The sequence below is a fragment of the Juglans regia genome, chromosome 1, assembly GCF_001411555.2.
Source record: "Juglans regia cultivar Chandler chromosome 1, Walnut 2.0, whole genome shotgun sequence".
In the NCBI taxonomy this organism is placed as follows: Eukaryota; Viridiplantae; Streptophyta; class Magnoliopsida; order Fagales; family Juglandaceae; genus Juglans; species Juglans regia.
The window spans coordinates 43,938,260-43,964,139 of NC_049901.1; the positions used below are offsets into that span (position 1 = coordinate 43,938,260).

General features: G+C 36.9%; 1 protein-coding gene across 1 annotated transcript in view; it reads left to right on the forward strand.

The window, feature by feature from the left end:
• The window catches only part of LOC109012667 (myosin-6), a 37,726-nt gene extending 12,740 nt beyond the window's left edge, over positions 1-24,986 (forward strand). The window contains exons 19-39 of the mRNA XM_018994421.2: positions 26-86; positions 3,509-3,686; positions 3,808-4,013; positions 4,242-4,361; positions 5,223-5,321; positions 7,916-8,128; positions 8,280-8,419; positions 8,582-8,693; positions 8,784-8,828; positions 8,999-9,082; positions 9,196-9,366; positions 15,556-15,711; positions 15,828-16,016; positions 16,203-16,328; positions 16,441-16,511; positions 16,632-16,731; positions 16,893-16,949; positions 22,674-22,730; positions 23,641-23,721; positions 23,817-23,899; positions 24,442-24,986. Of these exons, the coding sequence (XP_018849966.1) occupies positions 26-86; positions 3,509-3,686; positions 3,808-4,013; positions 4,242-4,361; positions 5,223-5,321; positions 7,916-8,128; positions 8,280-8,419; positions 8,582-8,693; positions 8,784-8,828; positions 8,999-9,082; positions 9,196-9,366; positions 15,556-15,711; positions 15,828-16,016; positions 16,203-16,328; positions 16,441-16,511; positions 16,632-16,731; positions 16,893-16,949; positions 22,674-22,730; positions 23,641-23,721; positions 23,817-23,899; positions 24,442-24,556 (2,464 nt within the window). The 3' untranslated portion in view covers positions 24,557-24,986. The remainder of the gene's footprint in view (positions 1-25; positions 87-3,508; positions 3,687-3,807; positions 4,014-4,241; positions 4,362-5,222; positions 5,322-7,915; positions 8,129-8,279; positions 8,420-8,581; positions 8,694-8,783; positions 8,829-8,998; positions 9,083-9,195; positions 9,367-15,555; positions 15,712-15,827; positions 16,017-16,202; positions 16,329-16,440; positions 16,512-16,631; positions 16,732-16,892; positions 16,950-22,673; positions 22,731-23,640; positions 23,722-23,816; positions 23,900-24,441) is intronic.
• The last annotated feature ends 894 nt before the right edge of the window (positions 24,987-25,880 follow it).

Sequence of the window (25,880 nt, forward strand, 5' to 3'; positions counted from 1 at the left end):
TTTGCTTATAATAACATATTGTCAGTTCCGACGAGATCGCTGCTTGCAAGAGGCTTTTAGAGAAGGTGGGACTTAACGGTTATCAGGTAATTATTTGATGGGTGATTGAACTTCTCCAAAGAAGAATGCAATTCTATGATGCTCATGTTTCTCTTACTCACGTGTTAGTTTGGTAATAACATAAGTCATGGAGAAGGGATGCATTGACATCATTATAGTCCATGCAATTTACACATTTTTGGTGTCGCAACAATGCTGCGAATGTATAATACTGAAGTCTTTCCTGGTTTGCTTGAGGAATGATGACAAGCTATTGGAGCACCTGTAAAGAAGCCTTCTAACTTAAGATTTGATAATGGGAGTTCGTGGTTAACCACCTTAAAAAGCTTCTTGGCTTTTCTTGAAGTTTCCAACAGTAAATTTTTGAATTTCATGTCTTCCTTTTATATGGATCCATGTGAGAGGAAACTAAGGTGATCGATATAAAATTATGTGAAGAACAAAAGGTCAATGCAATCTATGGGTTGGAAATCTCAGAGGGTTGCCGGGAAGAAGAAAACCAACAGGAACTGGAGTTATCTTGGATAGTCAACTATAGTATTACTTAATGCTGTCTCCTATTTTTGTTTTATCTTGTGAGCCTGAGGAATGCCAGACATTGGAGATTTTTCATCCTAGAAAAGAAAACTGCTGATTATTTGATTCCTACTTCAATTCTTCAATCAGGGGTAACAGACTTACAGTTATCTTGGGCCTTTCCATAACCTATGGGCTGCATCTTCCTATCTCCCTTTCTCAATGGCAAAACCATCATTTTTTTATTGCGGGCTTCTGCATATGAAATTATGAATGTTTACTGAGCACCACCAAAAGAGCTGTCTTTTCATAAGCGATTTTCCAACCTTATCGACCATCAAACCCTCTCCTTGAATCTTTCCATGAAGGCTCCCTCCTAGACCCATCATCGAACCAGGTCTGGGTAAAATCCTAGACTCTTCGGAGCTTGAGTGTGAGCTGTATCAGCCCCTGTCCACCTTTTCTCTCCGGAATGATAATGAACCCTCTACGACCATTTCCACCATACTTTGCTAAGGCCAAGTACCCATGGCTTTCAATGAAAAACTGACTTGAATAACCCATGCTCTGTTTGTCAGCATACTCAACAATGAATAGTGAACGATTTCCGACCAAGAAGCCTTGTGATAGATGTGGCTTTCAAGGTCTTGAATAATTTTCAAACAATCATTATCTCTCTGCATCTTTCTAATATATCAATTGTGAAATCTCCTTTTTACACGCACTCCTATAAAGTAGGGAAACCACAAGAAGAAAAGATTATTCATTAACCACATTAGGGTGGTGTTGTTGGCTTGTTGGAAAATCCTTTGGGAAGTCACAGTAATATTGATGTTTGGAGGATGGTTCTTCTGCGCTTAATGTGGTGTATGACAGGAGCACAATGCTAGATCTTCAAAGATGATGAGAGGACAGTGTTAGTGTTAAAAGCTATTAGTTCAACTCTCTTCGTAGTTGGTGGGCTGCCCACAACAGCTTTCTATTTGCTAGTTTTGTAGATTTATGGACTCCTGTTTTTTTCCTGCTTCTATTTAGTAGGATGTGTTCTCTTTTATACTTCCTATCGACATGGGTTTCGTCCCTTTGCTTATTTATAGGACTGGTTTATGGAAAAAATAGTCGAATGCCTTTTTTCCTTTTTGGTTCTACAGAGTTCTCTTTTGGAAGGGGGGGGTTTTGGGTGGTTATTGGTTATTTGTTTTTGCTCTTCATGAATTTTGCAAGTGCAATAAATTCCTTTTGAAGCTGACAGTGGACAGATTCAAGCTTTAAGGGATGTACTATTGTGTTTTGAAGTTGTATCGGGCCTCAAGGTGAACTTGGGAACGTCGGAATTGGTTCCGGTGGGGGATGTTGAGAATATTAACTTTCTAGCGGATTTGTTGTGCTGCAAAGTTGCTTCCCTTCCAATGAAATATCTTGGACTTCCATTGGGGGCATCTTTCAAAGCAAATAATATTTGGGATGGTGTTGTAGAGAAGGTCGAGAAAAGATTGTCGGGTTGGAAGCGGCTATATCTATCAAAAGGGGGGATATTAACCCTTATCAAAAGTACCATTTCCAATCTTCCTACATATTATCTTTCGTTATTCCCATTACTGGTGGGTGTGGCAAACCGGATTGAAAAATTGTTTAGAGCATTTTTGTGGGGTGGCATGGGGGAGGAGAATAAATTTCATCTTGTGAGTTGGCAAAGAGTGAGCTGTCCGATTGTGTATGGAAGTTTGGGGGCTGAGAAATTTGAATATTTTTAATAAAGCATTATTAGGAAAGTGGCTGTGGAGGTATCATTTGGAAGGGGATTCGTTGTGGAGAGAGGTTATTGATCGGAAGTATGGAAGTGATTTGGGGGGATGGTGTTCTAAGGAGGGTAGGGGGTCTTATGGTGTGTGCCTATCGAATTTATTAGAAAGGGGTGGAACATTTTTGAAAAACATCTTAAGTTTGAGGTTGGAGAGAGAGCAAGAATCCGGTTTTGGCTTGATGAATGGTGTGGTGAGAGAGCTCTTTATACTGTTTTTCTGGTTGCCTTCAGATTGGTTGGAAATCAGCAGGCTGCTGTCTCAGAGGTGGTGTGTCGTGCTAATGGGACTGTGCATTGGAATGTGATTTTCACTAGAAATGCTCAGGATTGGGAAATTGATGAGATTGCAGGTTTTTTCAGCTTTTTGTACTCTGAAAATAGGAGGAAATGGGAGAGATCAAATGCTGTGGAAACATACGGGGAGCAAAGTTTTCTGTTAAATCATATTTTAAGGTGTTGACAGTTCAACAACATATCTTGTTTCCATGGAAGAGCATTTGGAGGGTTTCTGTGCCATCTAAAGTTTTTTTTTTACTTGGACAGCTGCTCTTGGGAAGATTTTGACGGTTGATAATTTAAGGAAACGTCGTATGATTGTAATGGGTGTTTCATGTGTAAGAAAAATGGTAATTGATTGATCATTTACTTTTATATGTGAGGTGGCTAGGGAGTTATGGGTTGGCATTCTTGGTAGAGCTGAGTTGAGTTGGGTTATGCCAAAGAGTGTGGTGGATCTTCTAGCATGTTGGAATAGGCATCATAATAGTTCTCAACTGGCAGCGGTGTGGAGGATGATTCCTTTGTGCTTAATGTGGTGTTTATGGATGGAAAGGAATGAGAGGTGCTTTAACAACAACGAGCATGCTGTGGAGGAAATCTGGAATTTTTTTGTGTCTTCTTTGGTTCAGTGGTTTTCTGCTATTGTACTCAAGGGAGGGAATGTTCACGAGTTTTTGTTTTCTTTTCAGCTTTCTAGAATGTAATTAGGTGTCTCTTTTGTATACTTCCTGTGTACATGGGCTTCACCTAGTTTCATTTGATAAATAAAGTTTCTTACTTATAAAAAAAAAAAAAAATTCCTTTTCTGGATTTGTTTATGTGATATTATTATACTGTTTGTTGTTGCAGATAGGTAAAACAAAGGTCTTTCTTAGGGCTGGTCAGATGGCAGAACTTGATTCCCATAGGAGTGAGGTCTTAGGAAGATCAGCTAGCATTATTCAAAGGAAAATCCGTTCATATTTAGCTCGTAGAAGTTTTGTCTTGCTCCGTCAGTCTGTACTACAAATTCAATCTGCATGCAGAGGTATTAAATTTTGTTCTGGATGTCTTTGAGCATCCTCACCTTTTAGGTTATATATTGTAGTCCTATCTGCTGAGACAACGAGACTTGTATTTACTTTTTTCTTCATCTGTACTTTTTGAAGGACAACTTTCTCGTAAAGTTTATGAGGGGAAGCGGAGGGAAGCTTCTTGTCTGATGATCCAGAGAGACTTGCGGATGTATCTTGCTAGGAAAGCTTACAAGGAATTGCATACCTCTGCTGTTTCTGTTCAGACAGGAATGCGTGGGATGGCTGCTCGTATTGAGCTACGCTTCAGGAGGCAGACTAGAGCAGCAATTATTGTTCAGGTAATTGAACCTTTTAATGAAATGCGCTGTTGGTTTAAAAGGATATTACACATTTTTATTTTATTTTTATATTGTTTTATTCTTACAATGTTGGAATCAGTTTTTTTTAATATCAAGATCATACTTTTGATTTTAAACATCACTCTTGCTCTCTGGCTCTTTGACTGAAATTGTTTCGATTTCACATACAATTTCCTTCTCACAAACTTGTTTGTTTCTGCATTGCAGAGCCAGTGTCGTAAATACTTGGCACGGCTACATTATATGCAGATGAAGAAAGCTGCAATTACAACACAATGTGCATGGAGAGCAAGAAGTGCGCGAAAAGAACTACGGACGCTTAAGATGGTGAGTACCTCTTTCTTTATTTTCTTTTCTTTTTATTTCATCAGTAATGTTATGGTAATGTTTAGTGCAAGTTTTGTTGTCACTGATTAAAGTATATTTTCTTCAATCCTCTAATTTACTACCGTAAGGAATGGGATAACTGAAAGGACCTGCTTCATTATATTTGGATTTATTATTATAAAAAAAAAAATTATATTTGGATTTATTAGGGACTACTGCAAGATTTGGTGTTTACTGGTTAAAAAGGCTAGACCAATCACTCACAGTTTGCACTGTCACCCTGTATTAACCTACATCAAAAGTACTTTGAAAGTTCACCTTTTCCTGCATCCCAGTCAACCTCAATTTCAATGAGCAATTGTGATATCTCGTACTGACTAATGAATGTAGGCGGAGTATGGGATCCCATATTGCTTGGGAGAAGTCGTTGCTCTTTATAATGATTCCAATGGGGCTTTTATTGTAATATTGACCAGTCCTTTTGGAGTATAGGCCTAGATGGCTTGGGTCTCCCTTGGGGCATTTCAAATGGTACAAGAGCATATCCCAACCAAAGTGTGGGACTTCAGCCGTACCACCTATGATGGAATTGCCCGATGAGGATGTTGGAAATTTAAAGGGGGTAGATAGTGATACTCTGTACTGATTGATGAATGTAGATGGTGTATGAGATCTCATATTATGATTCATACTTGCAAAATCAGTAATATATTTAAGATTGTGATGCTTATTCTTATTATTATTGCTACTTTTATCATCATCATCTCGATAAAGCGGTTTGCCTTAAGCTGTTTAGTTGCATATATTTACTTTGGTACGTGATATCAAGGGATTCTAATCTTTTCTTTTCATTATGTTCAGGCTGCAAGGGAAACCGGTGCCCTCCAAGCTGCCAAAAACAAATTAGAAAAGCAAGTTGAAGAACTGACGTGGAGATTACAGCTGGAGAAGCGCATGAGGGTGAGTATTGTTGTGGGTTTGAATTTACTCGAAGTTTGTCTGGACATGAGGTCAGAGCCCATGAATTTTTTATGAGCCTTGTCTATTTTCTATAGTTGTTGCTTTGGTTTTAAAAGTCCAGCTTTTTTTCTCAATTTAATTGTTTTTTATGGAAATACATAGTTTAGGTAAAGCGTGGACCACTACGATCTCATTGACTAAATCAAATTGAGAAAGAGTTATATCTTTTTATTATGTATTTAAAAAAATTAGGAGATTTCTATATTTGTATTTGGGAACAAGGTTTCTATTGGTATCAGAAACTTTGCTGGGATATGGGTGAAACCAAGTATGTGTGAAAGCAAGGCACTGTTGAATAGCTTGCATAAAGATGAAACTAGATGAATATCGTTTTAATCATCTGGCTTAGCTTCCACTGATGGCTTTTGACGCTGCCACCTATGTAAGAATCGGCCTTAGATCTAGAACACCATATGTCCCTCTACCATAAACAATACTCCATAGTCTGAGAGTCTTCAACTCCTACCTAACTGCTTATAGTTTGCTGGTGAAAAAATGTAGTAAACGTTTTTACCTCTGGTTGAAAGCTGGAAATGCAAATACTTCAAAAAGGTTTATCTGTGTATGACATATGTTGGACACAGATACACCTCCAACATGGCTGAATATTATCAATACAAATTTAAAATTTGAAGTCAGATACTTTGGGACACAGCATGATACTTTGACAATATGGTTGAGACATTGCTGGCATATGGCTGGGACACAATGGGTTGAACCAAGAGTAAGGACTATCAATGCTATTTTAAAATGGTGGCAGTCAAAGGCTATAAAAAGAGATAAGGGGATCTAAATGCTTTTACTTAATAAATTTTTTTCTCTTAAACATTTGAAAAACCAAATAGTAAGCCGGTTTGGATACACAGTTCAGATGATATGAGATAAGATATTTTAAATAGTAGTGAGATTTTTTGAGTTAAGATGAAATGAGATAGTTTGTAAAAAAGTGTATGTTTTGATAGTGAGATAAGATGAGATAGTTTTGACTTTTTGGGATTTGATAAAGGAAACTACTAAAACCACAACTGGGTATTCCCAACTGGGATCCCGACTGTCTTTTTTTTTTTTTTCAACTTAATGATTAAGTAAGTATTTTTTATTAATGTTGTAAATTTTTTTTAAAAAAAATTTAAAAATGATAAAATAAAATGCATGAAAAAAAAGAAAAAGAAAAAGAAAAAGAAAAAGAAAAAGAAAAAAAAGGAAACGCACCGGGCGGGATCCCCCATGTGGGTATAGAAGCACTTTTTGATAAAGGGGTGGGTCTCACCAATGATTGAGTAATAGTTATGAATATATTAATAAAAAATAATATTTATGAGTAATTAAAAAATCTATCATAAATAAATTTAAATCCCAAAATATATTGGGAAGTTGTTGGCTGAAATTTATAATTTCTTTTTTTTAAAAGATATTTTTATCTATTTTTTTATCTATTTATAAGAAATTCGTCATTTTTTATTCTAATTATAAATTATAATAATTCTGAGATTATTGTAATAAATAAGTATATGAATTATGTTGTAGATTTGTTTTAAATAATTTATTAATTTCGAATTTTCTAATAAAACCCAAAAATGCACTTGTATTCCATACTCACAAAATTATCAATTTCTTTGTGAAAATATATTATTCTAATAATGACTTATTGATTATCTATTTTAATCACAAAGGATTTTTTTTACTGTTTATGTCAGAAAATAATGAGATGAGTTTGAAAACTTAGAGATGAAATAGAGATGTGAAATTAACCGTTTGGATAGACAAAATTATCTCATCCGTATAGACCAGATGAGGTAGTTTCATCTCATTTGGCAAACCAAACCGGGCCTAAATTGACTCAGAAATCTTGGGGATGTATAAGGATAGTATATTTCTTAAATATGTGCTTCTTAGGTTGAAAGAATTTAAAGATGAAGATGGAGAGCAAATGTTGCTCGGATAACCTAGTGCTGCAGTGCATCCCAAAATGGGAAAAAAAAGAAAAAGAAAAGAAAAGAAAAGAATGGTTTTTATGATGATGAACTCTCTTTATCTTGTTTCACTTTTGCAATTTTGAAACATTTTTGTGCCAATTTCTATAAGAACCTATGTCCCGTGTACTTGGCTTCGCCTATTTTAATAGAACTCTTATTTACTGATAAAAAAAAAGTTCTATAAGAAGAACCTTTAAAGGCTGTCACTTCAGATTAGTTCATGAACTTGGGTTTGTATGTTGTAGAGCTGTCTCTTAATAATTACATAATTTTGGCTTTTGCAGTTGCATCGGGCTCATAATAAACTTTCAACCTCGCATCCTTAATTGCTTTGTCTCCATAAACCTGGCAAATTTTTTTCTTTGAAGTGTCTGATACATTTTACAAGTCTTTGGGCTTTACTTATCAAAGAAAGAAAAAAGTTGGATTGGATGATTGGCTGTATTTTTTTGCATGTAGGAAAGATAAATGGGAGGGTGTTAATTGAACATGGTTCTGTGTGAACTTTATTTTATTTCTTATTTCTTGTTTTTTGTCTCAAATGTGCAATATTTGTAGGCTGACATCGAAGAAGCAAAAACACAAGAAAATGCAAAACTGCAGTCTGCTTTGCAAGCTATGCAACTTCAGTTTAAGGAAACTAAAGCAATGCTTGAGAAGGAATGTGAGGTTGCAAAAAGGGCAGCAGAGAAAGTCCCTGTTATACAGGAGGTTTCAGTTGTTGACCACGTAATGCTGGAGAAGCTTTCCAGTGAAAATGAAAAGCTCAAGGTAAGGTGTCTGAAAATGTAGCATCTGCATTTTGCTGAAAAAATGGGCCTTCATTTATTTGATAAAGGCATCCAAAGCATGTGATCTTTGGGAGAATGTTTCTGTGCATTTCTTCTTGCTGCTTTACTTCTTTCTTGATATATTTTTGCAGGCCATGGTTTGTTCACTGGAAAAGAAAATTGATGAAACGGAGAAAAAATTTGAAGAGACAAACCAAATCAGTGAAGAGAGGTTGAAACAAGCTTTGGAGGCAGAATCAAAAATAATTAAGCTAAAGACTGCTATGCAGAGGTGGTTGTTGTGGTCTATCGTCTTTTATAATTTCGGACATTGATTGGAAATATATTTATATTACACATTCAAGCCGTAAACCCACCCCCGCAACAACAACAACAACAACAATCATGTCTAAATTTCACTTTCTTCATCATGACTGTTGTCTGTCATTTGCAGGCTTGAAGAAAAATTTTCTGACATTGAGTCTGAAAATCAAATTCTTAGGCAGCAAGGCTTGCTAACACCTGTAAAGACAAAATTGGAGCGTCCACCAACTCCACCAACTGAGGTGAAGATAAACTATTTAATAGATCTCATCCTCTCTCTCTCTCTCTCTCTAGTAGCTGATGTTGAATACATTTTCTTTTGTTACTTGCAGAGATTGGAAAATGGTCATCATGTGATTGAAGAGAACAAAGTCAATGTAATTTCTTTTTCTTTCTTTTTATTATTATTACAGTTATATGGATCTCCCTTAAGCTATGCTTATTATCATCTATAAAATTCTTATTTACTGATCAAGAAAAGAATGGATCTCCCTTATCATACTCTATTTTCTCTTTCCTGGTCATTGAAAAGAGTTTGTTTTTGCAGGAACTCCAGAGTGCAACACCTGTTAAGAAGCTCGGTACAGAATCTGATAGCAAGTTCAGGAGATCCCTTGTTGAACGTCAACATGTCTGTGCTTACATGAATCATCATCATTCTATGCTTTAATTGTTATGTTTGTTTTTATTTTTCAGAGTGTAGGTTGGCTAATTTTGATATTTTGAGATTTGCTTTTGCTGCAGGAGAATGTTGATGCTCTTATCAGCTGTGTTATGAAAAACATTGGGTTCAGTCATGGGAAACCTGTTGCAGCATTTACCATCTACAAATGTCTTCTCCACTGGAAATCTTTTGAAGCTGAAAGGACAAGTGTGTTTGATCGTCTCATCCAGATGATTGGTTCTGCCATTGAGGTAACCTGATTACCATGTTTATAGATGTTTTTTATGTGATTGTTCCATGCAATTGAAGCATCCAAATTACTTATGCGAACCTTAAAAAAAAAATAGTGCATCTGAGAGTCGACTATCATTGGAGAAAGAAAAAAAATGCTAGAAGCCACACTCTTGTGAAAGCAGAGACCCCAAGCATCCCCTCAATCCCAATAATAAAATTATTTACTTTTTTGCCTAAAGGTTTAAGGTTATATTGTGCTAGAAGTACACAATGTAATATATTCTTTTGGATTGCAGGATCTGAATTATTGGTTTCTGATTTCCTTTTTTTTTTTTTTTTTTTTCTGATCAGTAAAAGATAGATATTATATATATGAATGAAATAGATATAGTCCTTGCTGATTTCTATATGTTGTTAGTGTTTGTATCATTGTATGAGTTGGCAACCCTGAACAATTTTATAATTTTAGTTGACTTTATGCTTCCTTCACCTCATATATAGGATATGGGTTTACTACTTCACCTCATATCCAAGATGTGGCGTAGCGGTCCTAGGGTAAGCCGTATAAACCGGACGTCCTAGGTTTGAAACTTTGAATTCACACTCTTGGGGCCATTAGACTAGAGGAATTTCCCCTTAAATTATCCGAGGTGTACTTACGAAAAACTCATTGCCGAAAATCTGTGCACTCCTGTGATTAGTTGCCAGTTTGTCTTGGACAACCAATGCCAATCAATGCAAAAAAACTATAACCATGCTATTTCAATCTTCTTTGGGCTGGGATTACTTCCTCACCTATGGATGATTTTTTGTTGTATTGTTTAGTTGATGATATCTCTGAGTAATGCTATTCATCATCTTTTATTCATCATCCTATGATGTGACATTAAATGATTGGAAAACTATTTGTTATGCTTCACTTGTTTACCAATAATTTGATGCCACATCAAGGGATGTTGTGTAACGCCCCGGTTCCCAATGGGTCGGAGAGTTATTTCTTGTCACTTAAAATTATATCTGATGTCACAATTATATATACTCCAAAAACTCCATCAAAGATAAATTTACTTGTTCAAACCAAATATATATGTTCCTCCATAGGGACATCAAGTATAGACCTCAACATAATAAAGTAAAATCTCCATAAGGCCTAAAAAATATCCACGTCTCAAATTACCCAAATCATCAGAAAATAATAAACCTACTGAATAAGACTCTCCAATAATTACTTGTACCCTTTGGCACTTATTCCTCTACAATTATCAAATCTTACTCATGCTTCCTACTCTTGATTTCCAGCTGAACTATCAAAATTATCTAAAAAATATTGTGGAGATATGGGGTGAGTTATCAACAACTCAGTAAGTAGAAAATATATACTAGTATGTAAATATTAGCATTTATAGAGTTCAGAATACAGAACAAAACATTTTTATTTTCATAATGCAGAATCAGAACATGTTATAAAAAATATCAGAGCGAAAGTTCAGAAATATTCTTATTCAAAATTCTCTTGGCATAGCATAACTGAAACATCACATTAGAATAGAATTTTATATTTAACCCCCTTGGTAGGGTTGTGCAAACCCCGGCGGCCAATTAAGTAGAAACAAAATGTGAAATATTTTCCTTATTCATTCTCGGAATCCTGAGTGTGCACGTATGAAAGACCACGCAGAAAACCACTTTGCTTCCAAAGTGGGTGCATTGGAAACAGAAAAGTTGGTACCAACCCAAATAGAGGCCACAGTTTTACAACCGTGGTAAGGTCAGAGTAGAGTAAAAAAAGAACCATATACAGAATCAGAATGTCATGTCAAAAGTTTTTAGATGCTGCATCTTATCAAAACAGAGTACTAAACAGAATCATATAATCTTTATAATCAAAACAGATTCAGAGCATCTTCATATAATCATGCACACATTTTCATATTCGCTCTTTTTGCACAGTTCAGAAACATAATACAAAAAATAGTTCATGTCTGCACCAGTTATGACAGAAAGTACTCTTTTTTTTTTTATACAAATTTCATGAGTAATGCAGAACACATAACTGAGGTTGTTTTCACATTTCTTTTCAAAACATCACATGCATATTTTCACAAATCAACCTCAGTCAATTTCTTTTCTTTTCTTTTATGTAAAGTCTAGTATAGGAATCCCGCTTACCTGGACTTTTAACTTCTCTGAATTTCCTTACAACAATGTCAAAGAGTTATCAATCGTCACCTATAAAATAATCACATAATCTGAGTAAATTTCCAATTGTACTAGCTATTTAATTAAGCGCACACTTTCTAATTAAAACCCAAAATGCCTAAATAACCTAGACTTTATTTACTTAAAATCATAACCCCAAAAAAAACATCATCACTCCCCAAATACTATGATTTTCACATAATTTCACATATTAATCCATTAAACTCTAAAAATATTCTCTGCCACCCAATCATCTAATTTTCTTAGTCTTATCACAATAATATCATCATAACTATAATAATAGTTTTATCCCAATCCAACTGAGGCGCACCGTAAAACCATGTCCATCCTAAAATACAAGTTCAAAACACCTTAGCTCGTAACTAAAGGGGTATAAGTGTGATTTCATCTCAAAAAGTTCCTCATAAAATGGGATGACGGTGAGACATGTGATGGACTCACCGTGAGCGAAGTAACGAGCGGCTGGCAGGTGGCGGCAGGGCATTGGAAGAGGGAGAGGGAGAGAGAGGAAACCATTACTCACGGCAGAGAGAGAGAGAGAGAGAGAGAGAGAGAGAACGAGGAGAGAGAGAGAGAGAGAACGAGGAGTGCGATGGTCTGGGGTGACGGGAGGGTTTTGGCAATGGTTTCTGTGGGGTTTCAGACGTGTTTGGATCTCGGTGATGGTAGTTTGCAGTGGCTCACGATGGAGAAGTAGGTGCTCTGTTTTGAGGAGCAAAAACATAGATGACTTTGGTTCTCTACACAGGTGGCTGCTGGTTTCGCGTTGGTTGGGCAGTGGCGCTGTCACATGGTTGGTTTCATGACAGTTGGGTACGCTGTGATTTTCTGTTGCGGCTGAGGTTGTGCAGGGGGGCTTGTCGTGTGGGGTTGTTGCGCGATGGTGGTTGGCAACAGCTGAGATTCACGGATTGCCCATGGGTTGGGCAATGCTTGGTGGTTCTTGCTACATGGCTAACAACTTAAGGGGAAACTTCCGTGATTGGCGTGGAGGAATTTTGGTGTGGAATGGCTCTCGGTGGTTGGCTTATGGCAGTGTTGTGGAGGAGCAAGGTGGTTCTGTAACGCCCCAATGGAAGGTCCAAACCACATAACCTATACTCCAAAAGGACTAGTCAATGATACAATTGGAGCCCCATTGGAACCTTATAAAGAACAATAACTTTTCCTTCCCAAGCAATGTAGGATCCTATTCACTATCTACTTTTATCCTTATCATATGGGATATCACAATCTCCCTTCCCTAAAATTCCCGACGTCCTCGTCGGGCCTGTTTGTTGTAAGTGGCACGGCTCGAGTCCCACATTTCTGTTTGAGATAGACTCTGATACCATTTGTAACGCCCTAATGGAAGGCCCAAAATACATGACTTATACTCCAAAATGACTAGTCAATGATACAATTGGAGTCCCATTAGAACCTTAAAAAGAGCAATAACTTTTTCTTTCCAAACAATGTGAGATGGGGTATTACATGTGAAATCACTTGTCCCAAAAGCTTAAGCTGATGGGAATATGTAGATTTTTATTATTTGTATTATATTCTTAACACTCTCCCTCATGTGTGGGACAATATATTTTTCTCAATGAATAGGCCCAACACGTGGAATATTTAATTAAATGGGTAGAGTGTAGAGTTAGGGTTCAAACTCAGGACATCTGCTCTGATACCATGTGAATCACCACTTGTCCCAAAAGTTTAAGCTGATGGGAATAGGTAGATTTTTATTATTTGTATTATATTCTTAACATTACAATCTCCTCTCTTAAATTTCCGATGTCCTTGTCGAGTTTGTCCATCTTAGGTGGCACGGCGCAAGTCCCCTATTTCTGGTTGGGATAGACTCTGATACCATTTGTAACTCCCTAATGGAAGGCCCAAACCACATGGCTTATACTCCAAAAGGACTAGTCAATGATACAATTGGAGCCCCATTGGAACCTTATAAAGAGTAAGAACTTTTCCTTCTCAAACAATGTTGGATTCCATTCACCACCTACCCTTATCTTTATCGTATGGGATATCACAATCTCCCTCCCTTAAATTCCCGACGTCCTCTTTAGGCCTGTTCGTTGTAGGTGGCACGGCTCAAGTCCCACATTTCTGGTTCGGATAGACTTTGATAGCATTTGTAATGCCCTAATAGAAGACCCAAACCACATGGTCTATACTCTAAAAGAACTAGTCAATGATACAATTGGAACCGCATTGGAATCTTATAAAGAGCAAGAACTTTTCATTTTCAAACAATGTGGGATCCCATTCACCACCTACCCTTATCCTTATCATATAGGGTATTACAATCCCCCCCCTCCCTTCCGTTAAATTCCCGACGTCCTCGTCAAGCCTGTCCGTTGTAGGTGGCAAGGCTCAAGTCCCACATTTCTGGTTGTAGTAGGCTCTGATACCATTTGTAATGGAAGACCCAAACCATATGGCCTATACTCCAAAATGACTAGTCAATGATACAATTAAAGTCCCATTGGAACCTTATAAAGAGCAAGAACTTTTCCTTCCCAAGCAATGTCGAATCTCATTCACCACCTACCTTTATCCTTATAATATTTGGTATCATAGGTTCCCTCTCAGTTTGGCTTTCTAGCCGGCAACGTGGGGTGACACTCGGAGAGATTGAGCGTAGGAGGGAGGATCACAGTGGTTGAGTGGGGCGTTGGTCTTCACCCGTGGTGCACAACAGCTTCAATGTCTATCAGTTTGCGATGGTCTCACTGTGCAGCGGCATGGGTCTTCATGGGTTGGGGAGCAAGTGCAATGCAATTACAACGGTCTGCCGTGGGGAAAATGCGTGCGACGTGGGGCTGCTGTGAAATTGAAAAACCCTAGATTTGATGAGGAAGGAAATTACGGGCATGGGTTTAAATATGTAGAAGGCAGTTGGCTCAAGGAATTTAAACGTGAATGGTACGCTAAAATTGCAATCCTAGCGTGCTTGAAATTGGATACGCTCATGGGCTTGGACTTCATAACTAAACTGGGCCATAATCCTCATGTCCAAAATAAATCCATCGTCCAATAATATCTTCGGGCCTTTAGAAAAATTCTTGGGCCAAATTCTAATTATTTAGTCCCACTTGCTTTGTGCATTATTTATTGGGCTTTTTTGTCCAATCATTGAGCCCAATGAAACTCTTATAATTTACCATAAAAACTTATGGGTCCGGGGTCTTTCCAAAATTACCCGACTAATCTAATTTGGGCTTCTATAAGTATTGGCCCATTGATATTCTCCAAACTCATCAACTACACCTAAGTGATTTTTGAAAAAATAAAATATCGGCCTATGGGCCTAACTAAGTTTCAATAAATAATAACTTGTGGGCTTATTTAATATGGCCCAAGTTCAGGGAATCAGTCGATGCATGTTGTTTCAAACTTTTCTATTTTTGTTGTTGATAATTAATTTAATAGATTCATGTGCTGCGAATTGCTCTCTCTCTCTCACCCCTGGTATATATGCATATATATACATGTTACTTTAGACATATATGCATATATATGTTTTCTGTTTTGACTTCCATTGATTGTTATTATTATTTTTTTGATAAGTAAGAAGAGTTTATTAATCCACATAATTAGGCAAGGCCCAAGTACATTGGAAGTATACAGGAGATGAACCTATTACAAGCTAAGCGCTTTGAAAAACAGCATAAAAGTCATTAAAACTAGTCCCATTCAATACAATAGCTGAAGCCCAAAGTAACAATGTATGAAAGAAAAAGTCCCTAAACCCTCCTGATGAGCGTTCCCTATTATCAAAACAGCGACTATCCTCTCATTCCAAGTACACCACATTAAACATAGAGGCACCATCCTCCAAACAGCTGGGATTTGACGATTGTCCATTGATTATTTAATTATTCATTACTGTCTTTGGTGTCCTTTTTCAGAAATTACTTTTTTAATATCATAGATCTTTTTTCTTTTCTTTTACTTACAAAAAATATGATAAATCTTTTTAATTCCAGGATCAAGACGACAATAATCATATGGCGTATTGGTTATCAAATACCTCTACTTTATTGTTCTTGCTCCAGAGAAGCCTGAAGGGTGCTGGTGTGAGTAGTGCAACTCCACATCGAAAACCTCCTGCTCCGACATCCCTCTTTGGGAGGATGACCATGGTACTATATTCTAGCATTCATTCTGTTTCAGTTTTTCGTTTTGGTTGACGAAAATGATATGTACTTATGACTCCTTTTGTTCCTCAATGTAATATGATGTGGAAATTCAATTCCAGGGGTTTCGCTCGTCCCCTTCTTCTGCCAATCTTCCTGTTGCTGGACTCGATGTAGTACGTCAGGTAGAGGCTAAATACCCAGCTTTGCTTTTCAAGCAGCAGCTCACAGCCTATGTGGAGAAAATATACGGAATTATTCGAGACAACTTGAAGAAGGAGTTATCATCTTTACTTGCTTTATGTATTCAGGTACTTTGAGCTTCATATTAACTCTATTTAACTTAGCCCTGTGGATATGCAGCCAACATGGGGGTGGCTAAACTTTTGTTGGCCATGATGCCTTTTCCCTGCATAAAGTTGATTAATTACCTCATAAAAGTATTGGCTTTAGGGTTTCTTACCGTGTTCCATTTCTTATCTGTAACGTGGGTATAGGCACCAAGAACATCCAAGGGAGTACTAAGATCCGGGCGGTCCTTTGGGAAAGATTCTCCAACAACTCACTGGCAGAGCATCATTGAAAGCCTCAACACTATCCTTAATACACTGAAAGAAAATTCTGTATGGAAATTCATTATGTTTTTTAACAACTATGTTTTTCACAAAATTTGAGTAATGTCAAACTCTATTTTTCTTCTTTTTAATGCAAAGAAATGATTATAATTGTTTTCAGGTGCCTCCAATTCTTGTCCAGAAGATCTTCACTCAAACTTTCTCATATATAAACGTACAACTCTTTAATAGGTAGGTAATTATATTATTCTAGTTAGATATTACTCATGTATACATCTTGCGTACCTGGGCTATACCTTTTGCCTTGCTAAAAAAATTTCTTGATTATCTGTCACAAAATTGTTTTTGCAGCCTTCTTCTGCGTCGTGAGTGTTGTACATTCAGCAACGGGGAATATGTTAAAGCTGGGTTGGCTGACTTGGAGCAATGGTGCTGCCAAGCAAAAGAACAGGTAAACTTTTTCTTTTCCATCTCCTTGATTTAATAATGATGTGTTTCATGTTGGCTACATGTCTCTGTGTACTTATATCTTATCTATTGAACACTTTGTTTGTGATATGCATACATAATTTTCATTAGTTTCATGACTTGATTGATTTCCTTGAATTGCAGTATGCAGGCTCATCATGGGATGAACTTAAGCACATAAGACAGGCTGTTGGATTCTTGGTATGTGTGTTGAAACACCCTTTGAAATTGAAAATAATGTGATCCTCCTTGGTTTTTTCCCCAATCACTATTGAATGCTATGATATATTGAATCTTTCTTAATTATTAAAGGAGTTGTTACAGTCCATCTTATTTTAGAAATTCCTTTAGGGCCTAACTTTCACAATCTTCTTGTTACTATTTCTTCCTTCTCTTAAACTCGGTATTTGTCTTGTATACATCTAGTGTACTTGAGCTTTGCCTTGTCTTCTGTTAATAAGATTTTTGCTTATTAAAAAATGCAATCCTATTTTTTTAGAAATTCCGTTATTTCAGTTTATAAGTGATTTTAATTGCTAGAGAACGGTATGGATTATAACAAATCCTTACGATGCCAAGAGATACTTCAATCACTACGATGCCAAGGAAATAATATATGTCTCATCTTTTATGGTCTTAAATTGATGATTAAACCAAATATCAGCATTATTTTGAAAAAACAGTGGAAAATAGTAACATCATTTTGTATTTTTGGAACTCAGAAATTATATTTTTGACAAGCCAATTTTATTGAAACTACTTATTAAAAAAATTCAATTTTATTGAAACTACTGTGGGGTGCAAGCCAAGTACACAAGGGGCATACAAGAGAGAGCACCCAACTAGGAAATAGAGGAAGGGTAACGAAGTTCTCACCATTCAATGCCAAGTTAATTCTAGGGGCTGCTTCATGCAACTGGCAGAATATGGGAATGGCAGGAGGAGGGGTTTTCTGGTGATCCCTGAAGGTTCGAATGGCAATGGATGGGTAGGATTTGTTTATTACATTTGGATGGTAGTTGGCTTCAAAGCCCCTCCTGTTTTTGAGTATGCAAACAGAGTGCAGGAACACCACCCTCAACACTCTCTAACCAGGCAAGAAGGGGAGATCGGTAGAGGGAGTTCCTTCCCTCCCAGTGGTGCCTTGTATGCTTCGGTTTTGAGGTCACCAATGCGTTATCTGGCAGAGAGCGGTTCTGCTTTGGAGGTAGGCAAGAACCAGGATACGGGTAAGCGTTAAAGGGTAAGTTGTTAGAAGGTGACAATGGCCGCTAGTGAACAATTGTCATTTTGTGTAGTCTGACATGGGTGGTGGGGAGCACTTTGATGGGCGCTCGAAGGTGGGAGAAGTGGAAGGTGTACTGTGGGTTGTCAAAGCTCAGCTGCCTGGAGTCATGGAGGAGGTTAGAGATCTGAAGATTAAGTTTATTTGCGTTTGGGCCTGGTTATGGGTTTGGGTCATGTGTTGCTTGGGTCTTTGGAGAAGCCTAAAGGAAACACAAGCTGCGTTGATGGGCCGGATAAGTAATAATAAGTTGAAAGGAACAAAGCCTGGTGGGTTGGGCCTGAATACTGGGGGGTCAACTCTTAGCCCTATCCATTCTGAGTGGCGGGTCAAAGTAAACCCAAGTCGTGTTGATGGGCCGGCCCCTAGTAGCAATCAGTTGAAAGGGCCGAAATCTGGTGGGTTGAGCCCAAATATTGGGGGGCCAATTTGTCTATCTCAGGACGTTTAGGCCTCGTTTGTTTTCACAACTCCTCATAACTCATCTCATCTCATCTAATCTAATCATTACAACTTTCCTAAATTCTCGTACAAAATAAAATAAACAATTCAATTTTTTCAAATCTCAAAACAAAAATAATATTAAAAAAATATATTCTAACAATATTTTATTCAACTTCTAACTTTAATCTCAATTCATCTTATCTTATCTGCGAAAACAAACGATGTCTCAGTTTGAGGAGAGGGCTGTTTCGCCTATCTCGGGCTTGAGGACTTCACGCTCGCCGGTGGTTGCTCCAGGCACCTCGTTGTCGCAATAGAAAGGGTTGCCGGCCGCCGACAACACTCCAGTTCCAAATATGGCACAACTCTTGGTCCCGATAGGGGTGCAAAGCTGTGATGAGATCTCAATGGCTCCAAATGGGTTGGCTTGGATTGAAGCTTCTGCTTGTCCTCAGGCCGCCGACAGCTCACTGGTAGCACATAATGGGTCGTCGATTGCCGGCGACCTTTCGGTTCTCAACGAGGAGCAGATTCCGACCTTCACAGGAGTAAACAACTGCAAAGAGGTGTTGGTCTCAGTTGGGTTGGCTCAGATCGGAGCTTCTGTCTGTCCTCAAGGCAATGATGGTCACTCATAGCCTTCTGACTGCCCTCAGTCATCTTATGTTGCCACTACAGCTGTCGGGTCACTTTCAGTTGCATATGAGGTTCCTTTCAGGGTCTTGTGTACTTTGGAAGAAGAAGATGGGGCTCTTTCAAATGATGAAAGGCTCTCAGATGATGTGTCATTAGATGGGTCTGAACTGTAGTTGGTTTGTAAGGAGTTCGGGGTCAGTGCTTCTTTAAATGAACTGGAGGATTCTGGGGACGAGCCTAGCCCTCTCTGTTCTTTGCCTCCAATGCCTCTATGAGCTGGTTTACACTCAAACTTGGTACTTCAAAAGGTAGATGAAATTCGCAATTGTGTAGGGATTTCTTGTGAAGGTTTCGAGAATCAGTTTAAAGCTCTCCTTATTGCTATTGAAGCAGGACAACCACTTTTAGCTAGATCCACTTCTAAAAAAGAAAGGGAGATTAAGGCCTGGTTTGGATACAAAAGTCCTCTAACTCATCTTATCTCATCTAATCATTACAATTTTTTCAAATTTTTACACAAAATATAATAAACAATTTAATTTTTTTAAATCCCAAAACATAATAATATTAAAAAATAATATTCTAACAATATTTTATTCAATTTTTAATTTTCAACTTTCATCTCAACTCACTATCCAAACCTCTCCTAAGTACTTTCTTGTTCTATCAATTATGATGCAAGGGAAGGAAGTGCCAGTAGGGGGAGGCACAATGATAGGGCGAATATTGGTGTCTTATGTAGCCTAAGATTCTTTCATGGAATGTTTGAGGACGGAATGATTCAAGCAAGCGCCTCCGGGTAAGAATCTAATCCGGAAATGGAAGATTGATGTAATTTGTTTGCAGGAGACTAAGTTGAAGATTGTTGATAGGAATATAATAAGAAGTTTGTGGGGTTGCTCTTACACGGGATGGGTCTCTCTTGCTTCCTAGGGAGCCTCGGGAGGTATTATAGTGATGTGGGTTAAGAGAGTAGTTAATTTGGTGGAGGAGTACGTTGGTGAATTTTTGGTGGCTTGTTCTTTCACGAATGTGGATGATGGTTTTGGGTGGGGGCTTTGCTGGAGTATATGGGCCTAACATCGACAGTAATAGAAGGCTTTTTTGGGATGAGATTGCAGGTTTGTGCAGTTGGTGAGATTGCAGGTTAGACCAAGTGAAGTCTCCTCCAGCCAAAGGTAGATCAACCAAATCCAGCTCAAAAATAAAAGTTGAGAAGTCAGCTATCATTTGCAACCATAGACATTTTTACTCATGGTATTGAGGACTTCTTGTTAAGATAATCCATCAATATTCCATTCATAAATTTTGTTAGCAGAATAAGAAGACCGAGTTTGAAATATTTTTTCTTCAAACTATAAATCAGGAGGTGTCCTTTGTCTCAGTGGCTGATAACATGGACATTTCCGCTGGTTCTCTTCAATGGTCTGTGAGGTTTATTAGAGCTGTCCAGGATTGAGAGGTGAGAAATATCACAGAATTTTACAGTGCATTATATGCGCTGAACTTAAAAGCCGAAGGGGGAGGACAGGTTGCTTTGGATTCATTCGGGAGCAAGAACTTCTCGGTCAGATCCTTTTATAAGGTTATGTCGCCCCATTCTTCTGTTGTTTTTCCTTGGAAGAGCATTTGGAGGAGTAATATTACGCTTAAGGTTGCTTTCTTTGGCTGGTTGGCTCTCATGGGAAAATTTTGACTTATTGATTAGCAGAGAGAGCATGGTCTTTTTATAATGGATTGGTGCTTTATGTGTAAAAAAAAAATAGAGAAATAGCTGATCATCTTCTGCTTCTCTGTGAGGTGATTGAGGCTTTATGGGATGAAATCTTTACTAGGCTTGGTATTGCCTAGGTCATGCCTAGGAGGGTGGTCGACTTACTGTCATGTTGGTGAGAAATTCAGGGCAATCATCTAATCGCAGCTGTTTGGAAGATGGTGCCTCCATGCTTAATGCAGTGTACTTGGAATGAACGGAATGGTTGCTGTTTTGATAATAGGGAAAGTTCGATGTGAGGGTTTAGGGACTTTTTCTTTCATATATTGTTACTTTGGGCTTCGGCGATTGTATTGAATGAGATTGGTTTTCATAACTTTTATGCTGATTTTCACAACGCTTAGCTTGTAATTAGGTTCATCCCTTGTATACTTCTTGTGTATCTGGGCCATGCCTAATTATGTGGATTGATAAATTCTTCTTACTTATATATATATAAAAAAAAGATTTATGTGGTCAGAGATTAGTTTTTTAGGAATAAAATTTACAAAACCTAAACATTTTTTTATTGGAATAAACTTTTTTTAGTTTTAAATTGCATTCCCTCAAGAATGCTTTAATATATCTATTATTATGTATAGAGGAATAATAATGATTCCAAAGGCAAACTATAGTAAAAACATTAGAACACCAGGTAGTATCATGGCATTATTATCTTTAGCTGAGAATTCAATTGGCTACTATTTTTCTTGGATAATATATGGTATGTTACTTAATTACCACTATACTGCACGACAACCATGTCTGTCTTTTTTTTTTTTTTTAATTGGCATCGGGTGACCAAGAACAAAGTTCCAACTAATCTCGAGGGTGCACAGGTCAAGGGGTTTCCTGCAAGTGCACTTCGGATAATTCAAGGGAAAATCTCCCCAGTCCGATGGCCTTCAGAAATTGTTTGCACCCAAGAGGATTCTAACTTTAGACCTAGAGCGAGCAAACCACCGAGACCAAGGTCCTTACCACTTGAGCCAACTCCCTAGGGATGTCTAACCTTGTCATGTCTGAAGGGATTACTTGGCTATCATTGTTGTTGGCATGTCAATATGTTCAAATTTTAGGAGGGTATTTGGGTAATTTAAAGGAAGAAAGAGAGTAACTTCCGGTTTTGTAGGCTGTAGGGTCTCTAGTTTATGCAGAAAGGGGAAAAAAGGATATTTTAAGCTTTGTTGCATATTCTTGGTATTTTGGGTGACATAAAGTATGTATTAATGTCAATATGTTTGACTCTATTGACTATACATGATATAATCTGAGTTTTTTTTCATATGGTTTACCATAGGTACATTGAGTATTGCACTGTTCCCAAAGTTATATTGATGCTTGTTTGTCTTTGTATATATTTTTGTCTGTGTTTGACTTGTCAATTGTTAAACCAAGTTGTTTAATTGAATAACAAGTGTTTCCTGTAACACCAATGTCATTCAGCTTGGCCAAATAGAAAATTAAATTGTTACTGTGATGCCATAACTTTTGTTCATACTACACCATTTCATGAAAACTGATCCCAGACCCTTTGCAGGCACTACTTCTCTACTATATCTTATAATTTCCTTTCACGTTGTACTGAAAGGCATGTTACACAAATATTATAAATTGTTTTTTTTTATAATTAGTAAGAATTTTATTACCAAGAATAGGCATAACCCAAGTACACAGGAAATACACAAATATTATAAATTGTGTGGCCGCTTTTACTAGATGTTATCATTTTCTAAGTTTTTCTCACTTAAATAGTGGTAGTTCTAGTGCTATATTGCTCACTTGATTTTCATTAATTTATCTACAGGTCATACATCAGAAATATAGAATTTCGTACGATGAAATCACCAATGACCTCTGCCCTGTAAGTCTCTGTTTCTCTGTCTCTTAAGCATGCTGCTAAGAATTAGGCCATGTTTGGGAAGTGAGATTATTTCATCTCATCTCAAAATTTCTTATAATTTCTTTCCCAAACATCACTCAAACATAAAACACTTTTCAATTCCAAATCTTCAACTTTTTCACTTAATCATTAAAACTTTCCCAAATTTTTAAACAAAACACAAAAAACAATACTACTTTTTCAAATTTCAAAACAAAAATAATATTCAAATAATTTTTTGACTTTATAATATTTTTATTCAACTTTTTCTCTCTTTTTCCAAAACCCAATAAAACATTTTAATTCAAACTATTTCACTACTGTTCACAAATCATTTCAGTACTATTTATAGTATTCTCATCTTATCTCAGTACCCAAGCATGCCCTATTCACAGCATGACAGCCTTGAGTATATAAGAAGTATAGAAGCATGACTCACTGAATAGATAACAAATAACTGTTTAAGAAAAAGAGACCAAATACCTTCTGATTCCCTTTTTAATGCTGGCACATCTTTTTGTCTTTTTTGTTACCTACATAAAAATAAGATACCAAATACCTGGCTTAACGACTTAACCAATATATCTTTCTCCAGGGGGGTGGGGGGCACAGTTGAGGTACTTGTCTAAGCTGTTCCCCTGCCTCCTTCGACGTGCAAAGTAATCTTTAGACTAAACACCATGTTAATTTTCTAGACAAATCCAATATTCCTTCCATATAGCTGAAAAGAGGGATTTACACATGCAAGTATACAAACCAGCAATGGTCATTTTGTTCATGTTAGCACCAGATGACGACATTTTATATATGTCAACAGCAAAAAAGAAAAATGACCAAATCTTTCTCTCTCTCTCTCTCTCTCTCTCTGTGTGACGTGGCTCTGCCTTTTCAGATCCTAAGTGTTCAGCAGCTGTATAGAATCTGTACTCTCTACTGGGATGATAATTACAATACTCGAAGTGTATCTCCAGATGTAAGTTTGTCCGTAAGAATCTGTGTAATGTGAGTGGTTCTTAATCTTATTAAGTGAATTTGATTGCTGAGCAGACACTTTTATTCTCTCAACAGGTCATTGCCAGCATGAGGGTACTTATGACAGAGGACTCCAACAATGCAGCGAGCAATTCCTTCTTGTTGGATGACAATTCTGGGTGAGAGTTCTCATCCGTTTAGATCTGCCCTGTTGGACTCTAGATAGAGTAGATCCATAAAATGGCTACAGAGATTCCTAAGAAACTAGTGTTTGGAGCTTGATAATTTTGCGACAACTGGAAAAAAGAGTGTTATCTTAAAAAAGTGTTATATAACCAGAAATTAAACAACTATTTATTTTTCTTGAAAAAAAAAAAAGATTCATGAGATGTTCTTCCCCCAGAAAATGAACCAAAGGCCAAGCATATGTTCTGGTTATATATGATGTTTATTTATACACAACTTATAAAACATGTCTATTTATACACTTGTTTCCTGTTTTTGTTTTAACTTTTAGTTTCTTATTTTAGATGTTTCATTTATCTATAATCATTTCACATTTTTTTATAGAAGGATGCCATAGATACCATTATGGTACTTTCTTCCTTCCACAGTAATATTATTGTTTAAAAGATTGATATTTTCCGTTAGAACAAATGAAGCAATATTAAAAATTACCATTTTGAATATTAACTAATCCGCACATCTCATCTGAATACAGCATCCCCTTCACGGTTGATGACCTCTCGACTTCATTGCTAGAGAAGGATTTCTCAGATGTCAAACCATCAGATGAACTTCTTGAGAACCCAGCCTTCCAATTTTTACTCGAGTAAGGCTAAGGAAGCTCAAGCATACTTTTCTTGTGTTTCATCATAGTAGGTGCACATTTAGTTTCTCTGGTCATTGCAGTGGTGGTTGTAAATCCTTTATCCTTTTCTTTCATTGTCTCTCTTTTATTTTATCCTATTTTGGTGCCCCCCACGGGAAATTATTTTTTCATTCATTTATTTTGGCATTCAAATTGTAAATTTTTTTTATATAGTTGAAAGGGGCGGTGATGATGTATCTCAGTTTTTTTGGTTGTGCGCAGTGTGTTGTAGATGGTTTTGTTTCTCTGCCATTGGGCAGATTTTTTTTTATTTTTTATAGGGTGTTTAGGAGACTACTTTGGTGGTTGAGATATCTCTCTCCACCCAGATTTTCGTTGTATGAAAGGAACAAAATTTAATGAACAGAGATGCAAAGAATATGTGATTTATTTGGTAAGATCTTATTACAATCTATATAACCTTTTTTGAGATGTTTTGTTATTGGCAATTTCTTCATCATTTCAATCAAAGTGGAGTGAATTGTTTGGGTCCATCAAAAAAAGCTTTTCAACTGAAATGAATGGAAAAGTAGCAGCAGCATTGAGAAAGGATGCAAAATGTTTCTAGACAGAATTGTGATCTGGCTTCTTGAGGTCTTGTTGGATAAATGGCTACTATAAGCAGGCTTTTAAGTGGGTTATGTATTTGGGGACCCAACTGCAATTTTCAAATCCAATCAATTTAAGGAACAATAGAATGCAAAATCTTTGTCAAGTTGAGGTTAATTTCATCTTTTTGTTGAACATAAACGACAAGGAAAATATTTTAGCTACAAAGATATTACATAAAAATAAATTTACAAACTAACGTGGTTTGATGTGATTTGTCAGATTGTAAAGTTATTTTTATTGTAATCAACATCAGTTTGTGGATTTATTTTTGTGTAATCTAATTTTGTTTGTCTGTAGCAGATCTCAAACAACAAAGTGAAAGAATCTAGACTGCATTAAATGTCCAATGGGATTAGAAAGAAATAGCCAACAATGACTTTTCTGCACAATAAATGAAGAGTGAAAAGAACTTAAGAAACCAAACTCAAACTCGATTTTGGTTATGCCATCGACATAACTTGAATAGAAAGCGATTGTTAACACTGACTCCCAACGATGCACAATAAATGAATCCATACAAGCATCTGAAAACCAAACTCAACTTCATGATCTTGAATTTTGGGGCAAAACTCCTACATATTAGTATGATAACCATGAGGAATTCACATGGGACTGACCAATAATACACGCCACACCCTTCTCTGCCATAAGAAGTTCCTCACCATGGTTTGGACCAT